This window comes from Bidens hawaiensis, unplaced genomic scaffold (genome assembly GCF_021521415.1).
Source record: "Bidens hawaiensis isolate Kalapana, Puna unplaced genomic scaffold, B.hawaiensis_p1.1 tig00016075_1, whole genome shotgun sequence".
NCBI classification, from domain to species: domain Eukaryota; kingdom Viridiplantae; phylum Streptophyta; class Magnoliopsida; order Asterales; family Asteraceae; genus Bidens; species Bidens hawaiensis.
In genome coordinates this window covers 120,515-130,201 of record NW_027505002.1, presented here as the reverse complement: position 1 = coordinate 130,201, position 9,687 = coordinate 120,515, and the positions used below count along the sequence as shown (strand labels likewise).

The 9,687-nt window shown below is 36.6% G+C and overlaps 1 protein-coding gene across 1 annotated transcript; it reads left to right on the top strand.

The window, feature by feature from the left end:
• Nucleotides 1-3,886, top strand: LOC143609799 (omega-3 fatty acid desaturase, chloroplastic-like). The gene is made up of 8 exons (XM_077084451.1): nt 1-1,536; nt 2,002-2,091; nt 2,189-2,255; nt 2,343-2,435; nt 2,840-3,025; nt 3,104-3,184; nt 3,265-3,402; nt 3,483-3,886. Exons 1-8 carry the CDS (start codon nt 1,052-1,054, stop codon nt 3,654-3,656), a joined length of 1,314 nt encoding a protein of 437 aa, XP_076940566.1. The 5' UTR covers nt 1-1,051; the 3' UTR covers nt 3,657-3,886.
• The last annotated feature ends 5,801 nt before the right edge of the window (nt 3,887-9,687 follow it).

The following is a 9,687-nucleotide window of genomic DNA, read 5'->3' as shown; positions in this document are numbered from 1 at the left end:
GCCCAACCCTATTTTAGCAAGTGTCTTAAATCATGGGAGACAGACAACCAGTACCGAGCCACATTGTGCTCGCAACACTATCTGTTTACAACAAGCCAATTTTGTTTAAATGCTTTGGAATCTGCGCTCCGAAAGGGAGCTAGATTGCTTTGTGAAGTTGCTAATTTAAATAAGTGTTCTTCTGAAAACCGTGATTCTAGAGATGTTTGTAATGATCAAGAATAGTTGTTTTGTAGGCATATGTTTTCAATCCGAAAGGCGTTATTTCTTGGCTGAAATGCCAATATTTGTGGAGTGTTGTGGAAAACCTATTCGGCTACATGGCAAGGGAATATCCGTTTTGTCCCTTCTGCAGTTGTTATAGTGGAGATCGTGGATGTCGTTTTGATCAAAACTCACTGTTTAGTACTATTGTCTCCTTTACGCGGCCATTGTAATTGTCCACGCGTACCTGCTGTACATATGGCATTTCCCTATTGGTCCCTTTGCCAGCACAATTCTGGTGTTGCCAGTGGTCTTGACTCTACCTTCTTTTACGTTACGTTTTGGACGTATTTACCTAGGTGTACATTTGCAGGTGTGTTTTTTCTTGTCGTTTTCCCCTCGTAATATTTGGCTTTCATTCGAATCAGATCTAGATACGGATTCGACCCGAATCTAAGACCATATCTCTTCACACACCGACCAAAACTAAATTCCCACAACATCTTCAACAAAATATCTCTACCAATAATTAAATACCATGTTAAAATATTCAACCTAACACAATAACCATTAACCAATTAGAAACAAAGATAGATAATGGAGTGAATCCAACACCCACCCACTCACCCCTCACACAACATGTCTACTTGTATATGCTTAGCAAGCTTACAACGACAGAGAACTTAAGATTTGAGTTACGTGGACGAAACAGACCCTTGCATTTCATATCCTCATATCTCTGAATCATGAACAACGTACACACCTCAAACACACCTTCTTTATAACCTCTATTTTTGCACTCACTCACACACCAATAGATCTAAACACTCTGCATTCCCATTATTCAATGGCCACCTGGGTGTTATCCCAATGTGGTGTAACACCACTTCCAAGATCATACCCATATTCAAGATTCAAAATCTTGAACACCCTTTTAACCAATTCTTCCAATTCCAATGGAATCACAATCCGGCCTTCAGTTTCAAGAATAAGAGAAAGAAACTGGGCATTGAAAGTGAGTGCACCAGCCAAGATACATTTAGTAGATGAAGGTGACAGTGAAAGTGAAGTTAATAATAATAATAATAATAACAATGGGTTTAACCCTGGTGCACCACCACCATTCACATTGGCTGATATCCGAGCCGTTATACCGAAACATTGTTGGGTTAAGGACTCATGGCGGTCCATGAGTTATGTTGTGAGAGATGTGGTGGTGGTTTTTGGGTTGGCTGCTGTGGCTGCTTACTTTAATAATATTGTGGTTTGGCCACTTTATTGGATTGCTCAATCAACTATGTTCTGGGCTCTGTTTGTTCTTGGTCATGATTGGTAATCAAGATTTATATTTTTTGTTTAAAGATTTTTTTTTTTGGGTTGGTTTTTGATATAGTTAAACATTTTGTGTTGTATTGTTTTTGGTCATGATTGGTAATCAAGATTTAATATTTTTTGTATAAAGATTTTTTTTTTAGGTTGGTTTTTGTTATAGTTAAACATTTTGTGTTTTATTGTTTTTGGTCATGATTGGTAATCAAGATTTTATATTTTTTGTATAAAGATTTAATTTTTTTAAGGTTGGTTTTTGTTATAGTTAAACATTTTGTGTTTTATTGTTTTTGGTCATGATTGGTAATCAAGATTTTATATTTTTTGTATAAAGATTTAATTTTTGTGGGTTGGTTTTTGTTATAGTTAAACATTTTTGTGTTTTATTGTTTTTGGTCGTGATTGGTAATCAAGATTTTTTTGTTTATTTTTTATTATAATTTAAGATTTGTATGTTTTCTTGTTTAGTGGACATGGAAGCTTCTCCAACAATGCCAAACTTAATAATGTGGTTGGTCATATACTTCATTCTTCAATTCTTGTGCCTTATCATGGATGGTATGCTACAATTGTTTTGTATTTGATTTATTTGTAATTTTGTAGTATTTATTACAGTATTTAGTCTGTGTTTTATTAATGGATTGGATGTATGCAGGAGAATTAGTCACAGAACTCACCACCAGAACCATGGGCATGTGGAAAACGATGAATCTTGGCATCCGGTGAGTCTCGAGCTACTAAACTTGATTTGCATAACATGAATTTGATGAGTTTGATACAGTTTCTAACAAGTTATCCCTTTTTTTCAGTTGTCTGAGAAGATTTACAGAAATTTAGATAATGCTACAAGAACTTTAAGGTTCACTTTGCCATTCCCCATGCTTGCATACCCTTTCTATCTGGTTAGCCTCTTGATTCTCATCCAAATCAATTCTTTTAAGTGTTTTTCCATTATTTGACTTTACTAATATCATGCCACTAATGAGTTGTTAAAACTGATTCTGATTATTTAAAGACGGGGTTGGCTAAACGTATCCCCAATGAGTAAAGTAGAGAGACGATGTACCTAATTTAGTTTAAAGGCGTACATTCTGTAAAAATAATAGGGAGGGTTACTTTTACATAACATTTAAAGATATACATGTATTTAACGGAGATGTTGGAACTTTTACTTTAGAATCATGAATTTAAGAAATTTTGCCCCCAAAAATAAAGTTATAATGAGTTTGGGCATTCTAGTCTTTTTGTGTATTTTCTGGCTATGCCTATGCTAGTATTAATATCGTATATGGTTGCGAATTAACAGTGGAGTCGAAGCCCGGGAAAGAAAGGCTCACATTTCAATCCGGACAGCGATCTATTTCTTCCTAACGAAAGGAAAGACATCATCACATCAACGGTTTGTTGGACGGCCATGGCTGCCTTACTTGTGGGATTATCCTTTACAATGGGTCCTCTTCAAGTACTTAAACTCTATGGCATCCCTTATTGGGTCAGTTTTCTTCTTCAAAAGCTTCATATTCTTCCATTTTCTTTACACTAACAATCATGTTTCTTGATTCAAATTCAGGGTTTTGTCATATGGCTTGATTTAGTAACCTACTTGCATCATCATGGTCATGAAGATAAACTCCCATGGTATCGCGGAAAGGTTTGAACTTTAAACCAACCATGATATTATATTTGCATTTCATCATCAAAAATGTTGAATTTATTAAATGGGTGCGACAGGAATGGAGTTATCTAAGAGGAGGATTAACAACACTCGATCGCGACTATGGATGGATTAATAATATCCATCATGACATTGGAACTCATGTCATACATCATCTCTTCCCTCAAATCCCTCATTACAACCTAATCGAAGCGGTGAGTATTCTTGGTTACAAAAGTTTAGATCTTTATAATTATACGAGCATAATACTAATGTTTCATTTTCAATAATGTAGACCGAAGCTGCAAAGCCGGTTTTTGGGAAGTATTATAAAGAGCCAAAGAAATCTGGGCCTCTTCCATTTCACTTGTTGGGAGTTCTTATTAACAGTTTGAAGAAAGATCACTATGTGAGTGATGATGGGGAGATTGTATACTATCAGACAGACCCAACAATGACCGCGAAATAGCGAGAATTGTCAAGATTTAACAAGAGAAAGGGATGCTAGAAGACCTAATGATTCTTTTTCTTGACATGAAAATATGCAAGAATTTATATACACACATTCTCAGGCTGTTTAGGAACCATTATTCATTTTCTTGAATTGAAAATAATGTAAACATATAGAAACTTGAAGATGATTACAACATATTAGTATTGGGATTCTTGGGACAACAAATATGTGGCCATGATTGAACGAACAAATATGATTTGTATATGATTTTTTCCGACCTGTAAGGTCAATTAAATGTCCTTTTTTCAATTTTTGGTGATTTATGCATCACATGTGGTTTGATTGGTTGAATGTTTCAACTTACAAGCCATGGACAAATTTTGGATTCTTTTAAAAGAAATATACTTGTAGGCCTGAATATATTTAAGAATGTGACAACGTTAAGAACGTGACAAAGATGCATAAACAAATCAAGACATGTGAAACAATGGATACTTCAATTTTGTGTGGTATTAGTCATTTATGTCATTTTCATAAAATTATAATGTTAATGTTAACAAACTAACATTTTTATTAACTTATTTTACTTTACAACTCACATAACATTTTTAAGGTTTAGGGGACTCATACCGCATCTACCTTCATATTGTGATTTCGGATGGCATCTCGATTCACATGCTTCTCTTCTTCGAGACAACCACGTTGACTGGACTCACCATGCTTTCCTCCCCACAAATCCAGCGCACACATGTAAATATCTCATTCATCCTAGAAGATAGAGAGGGGGTCCCGCTAAGACTCCGGCTCCAAAAAGCTTTTCTTAACGTGTGAAGTATAGTATCCAGAATACATAAAGTATGGTATAGTGAATCAAAATAGCAACAAAAACAAAAGGTACTAATAATAGCATGTGAGCATCACATCTTGCAGGGTATTAACCTTCCTAACTTTGGTCTTAAGTTGTCTCATCTTATTTAGTAGAACGATGTTTTGTTTATTATTGAATGGTCAGAAGTCAACTTTATTAACCTTAACAGGATTCTCAGATGTTTTCATCTTGCATTTGGCCAAAAGTTAATGTTTATAAATATAAGTTACTAGTGTTGGTGTGGATTTTGTGGATATCACCGGACTTGCTGGTATTCTAAATTGTGAACCCTCTATTTTACTTTTTATTCATCTTGGACTTCCCATTGGTGCTAATATGACTCTTTCAATATCCTGAAATATTATTTTGGATAGATTTCGGATAAAGTTGAGCAAGTGGAAGGCAAAGTTTCTTTCTTTTGGTACAAGACTCACCCTTGACCCTTGTTATGTTACATTATTTTTCTCTATGGCTCCAATGAAAGACATTACTTCTGTGTAATCTATTAGAAGGAGATTCCTTTGGGGTGGTGATGATAGCAACAAGAAAATCAATTCGGTCGCTTGGGACAAGTCAATTAGGCAAAACATGTGGTGGCCTTAGATCGTAAAATTTTGCCTTTTTCCAAAATGACGATGGAGGATCAACGTTGAGCACAATAGTCTCTAGGTGAGATGTATATAATCCTTGGTAACATCTCTTTTATTGATGGAAAATCTTTTGCTAACTAGTGTCTTACGGACACGTGGTTGGAGATATCTAAGATTGATGTCAATTTAGGGACTTGAGATTTGTATATCTTCTTTATATGCAAAGAAAGTTGGAAAAGGAGATAACACATACTTTTGGAAAAATATATGGTGTGGAAACTTGGCCCTAAAACAAAAATATCCTTACATTTATGCTTTAGATTCTTGTAAAAACGTGTTTGATTTTGGACAGAGTGGTCCATGAGGCTAGCACGGATACGATCATTGTGTTTCAATGGGATGGTAAAAAAGCTTCCAAATGTGGTTGGGAAATTGTGGATATTGTAAAACTTTGTTAAGATATTGGTAAGATTAATTTTTCTTACTCTGTGGATAGTTGGAGGTGGATATGGGACAATTTCAGGATCTTTTTAATTAACGGAACCGAGTTTATCTACTTAAATTATTATTGTACTCTTGATCAACATCACGTAGAATCATCTAACCAAAGGTGTGAATATCTCAACGACCTCAGGTCCTTTGTGCTATATATAGAGGATGAGGAACTCGACTACCTATATTTTTCAGAGGAAATTTCTCAACTACGATTTGGAGTTGGTTATGCTCGTTGTGTGGCATGTCTATCTGCCCTCTTAAAAACACTTCTATATCACTATTCTGCCTCTTAATACATCATCAGGGTTGAAGAGAAAGAACAATTTAAGACGACTTTGATTTATACATCCATATGGCAAATCTACAAGGCAAGGAATGCACGGCGGTTTTGGAAGGAAGCTCGTTCATTCATAAAAATAACAAATGGCACATGCTCTTGTTTGAAGTATGAAGAAACGTGGATCGGCTCACTGGTAGACGATCAACTTTCCTCGGGTATGAGTATGCTATTTCACCGATGGTTCTCCGGAGTATGAGTTCTTCCACCTACAAAACGAGCAGCACCGTGAACTTACCCCTCAGAAAGGGACAGAGGGGTCTTCTTTGGGCTAACCCTCCGGTGTGAGAATAAGAGATTGTAGGAGAAGATAATAATCTGAGAGTGAGTAAGGAATTGGAATGTATTTTCTTGCTTACCTCCCCTTGTGGAGGTGGTGTTGTATTTATAGTGTTAGGGTTTCCAATGATTGAGCTCAGATCCCATTAGGGCCTTTTTGGCCTCCTCCTATTGCTTTGCGCCACTTGTCCTTAGGACACATGGTGCTTTTTCATTGATTATTCTCTGACCCAGGCATTTTACCTGACCCATGTGCAATCACGTGGTAGCACATGGGTTTTGCTGAGTTGTCCACCTTTCATTGGCAGCTGTCAACATCAGCATATTCTTATTCCTTAAAGGATACCTTCTGGAAGGTTTGCTGACGAGCACAATCAAGGTTGTCCTTATCCTGATTTGGATAAGGACGAGGTTGATTATGTGCACGTGTGATATGCGCCTATCCTGAGGATGCGCGAAGTCTTCTCTTTATTCTCACGCGCAGATGTGATATGCGCAAGCATATGTAATATGCGCCACGCGCAGATGCGATATGCGTGAGCATATATGATGCGTGAGCATGCGATATGCGCCACGCGCAGATGCGCCACGCGCAGATGTGATATGCGTGAGCATATATGGTGCGCGAGCATGTGATACGCGTGAGCATATGTGATATGCGCCGTGCGCATAGGTTTTGGCTTTGTGCCTTCATGATATCTCGATTTCAAGCCTCTTGTCTATATCTTGTGGGTTGACCCGCCCCGCTCGATGTTAAGGCGGGTACATACCTCTTCAATTTCCACAACATGTCATCTTCTATAAATACGATTCAATGTTTTTATCTCAAAGTAGTTGTAGAAAAAGGTATTTGCGTTGTCCCAATTACTCTTAAAAAATTTCCACAAGGATTCTTTCTAAGCATTTATCAACATAGTTTGGTTGAAAATTTCACATTAAAATTAACCGCATTTAAATTTATATAAGTTTTATTAAAACTACCGCAAATAATGTAACAAGAATATATTAAAAAAAGGCAAAAGTTATGCAAGATATCTTCTATAAACATTAAATTCATTTGAAATATGTTCATGTTTCAACTTCTCAAACAAAACATTTTCTTAGTTTTTCTGTAATTTAAATTATTAAGAAAATTATTCTACCGTAGATTTTAACTACTTTGAAGAGGTATGTACCCGCCTTAACATCGAGCGGGGCGGGTCAACCCACAAGATATAGACAAGAGGCTTGAAATCGAGATATCATGAAGGCACAAAGCCAAAACCTATGCGCACGGCGCATATCACATATGCTCACGCGTATCACATGCTCGCGCACCATATATGCTCACGCATATCACATCTGCGCGTGGCGCATCTGCGCGTGGCGCATATCGCATGCTCACGCATCATATATGCTCACGCATATCACATCTGCGCGTGGCGCATATTACATATGCTTGCGCATATCACATCTGCGCATGAAACATCTGCGCGTGAGAATAAAGAGAAGACTTCGCGCATCCTCAAGATATGCGCATATCACACGTGCACATAATCAACCTCGTCCTTATCCAAATCAGGATAAGGACAACCTTGATTGTGCTCGTCAGCAAACCTTCCAGAAGGTATCCTTTAAGGAATAAGAATATGCTGATGTTGACAGCTGCCAATGAAAGGTGGACAACTCAGCAAAACCCATGTGCTACCACGTGATTGCACATGGGTCAGGTAAAATGCCTGGGTCAGAGAATAATCAATGAAAAAGCACCATGTGTCCTAAGGACACGTGGCGCAAAGCAATAGGAGGAGGCCAAAAAGACCCTAATGGGATCTGAGCCCAATCATTGGAAACCCTAACACTATAAATACTACACCACCTCCACAAGGGGAGGTAAGCAAGAAAATACATTCAAATTCCTTACTCACTCTCAGATTATTATCTTCTCCTACAATCTCTTATTCTCACACCGGAGGGTTACCCCAAAGAGGACCCCTCTGTCCCTTTCTGAGGGGTAATTTCACGGTGCTGCTCGTTTTGTAGGTGGAAGACCTCATACTCCGGAGAACCATCGGTGAAATAGCATACTCATACCCGAGGAAAGTTGATCGTCTACCAATGAGCCGATCCACGTTTCTTCAGAAATCCTTAAACTACGTCATGATTTTGGTGCTATAAGCTAAAACTTTTCAGAAGACGATATTTCTTTTTATCATGTATTACCTTTTTTATGGCAATGTTCATTCATTAATGAAAAAACACAAGCCTAACAAGATGTTATGCAAATAGAGTTAGAGCGTCACAAAATGATATCATGTATTATTTCATGGGATGTTTGTGTGGTCATTGTTATTTCATATTTGTTATATTATTCGGTAAAAGATTATAATTTCATGAATTTTCAGCAATTAAATAAGTTACGAGAAGGTATTTTATATAATTTAGAAAGTGAAAAACATCATTGAAATATACATAATGGTACTTATGTTGAACTTTTTTTTAGAAAAACATTTTTATCAATTTTTAATGGTATTTAAAATTTATAATTAAAGTGATTTGAAATTTTGTAAGATGCAAGTTGCAAGACAAGCATCGATGAAGTGTGGGGCCTCAATGTATATTCGGCCACTCATTAAAGAGGATACCGACCACTCATCTTTTTTCCTTTTCTTTTCTTCATTTTGCCAAGTTGATTAAGACATAAAATAAAAATGATTTTCTGGTCTCACTTTTTTTTTTATGAAAATAGTGGTCAGTGTCATACTAACAAATAAATGTCTCAAAGCACAATAAATACTTTTAAATACGAGTGACCTTAAAGAGCTTGGGTTAGTTTTACCAGGAATTGGCACTTATAGGTATTATCCATATATCGATCAATCTTTCAGTGTCACGTCATTTTTATCCTCAAGTATCTATAAATCATAAAATAATTTGTAGCACTTATCCACAAGTACTATAGAACTTCTTGTTTGTTTTTTAATTCTTCAAGTATAGTAAATGTCAAAAATTAATCAATTTTATGTGACAAACATTTGTCATTGAATGAAGTCATGCATCATACCCACATGGGTTGGCGGCAGTGTTACCATGTGGTTTGAAAGACATGCACCAAACCCATATTTAGTGTCCCGTCCTCTAATATAATTTAATGTATGCATATATATATATATGACCGTAATTTATTTATAGATACAAAAATTTTAAATAAATGGACTTAAAAGGTCTGGTGTTTTTTTACTATGAACTCTTTGGCTAGTTCCACTAAATTAGGGTTGTTAATCAAGCAAGTCTACTGACCCGCTTTCTCGAGCTTGAAACCATATGAGCTAGCTCGGTATCTAATCTCATCTAGGTGAAAGTTGAGCTCATACACTGGTAGAAATTAACTCAGATCCATCAAGGAAAGACACACTAGAAGGGGAAAAATTACTAGACCCCTCGTTATGGGGCTACAAAGAGAGTGGCAAAATCACATGGCAGGGCTTTAATGCCCCA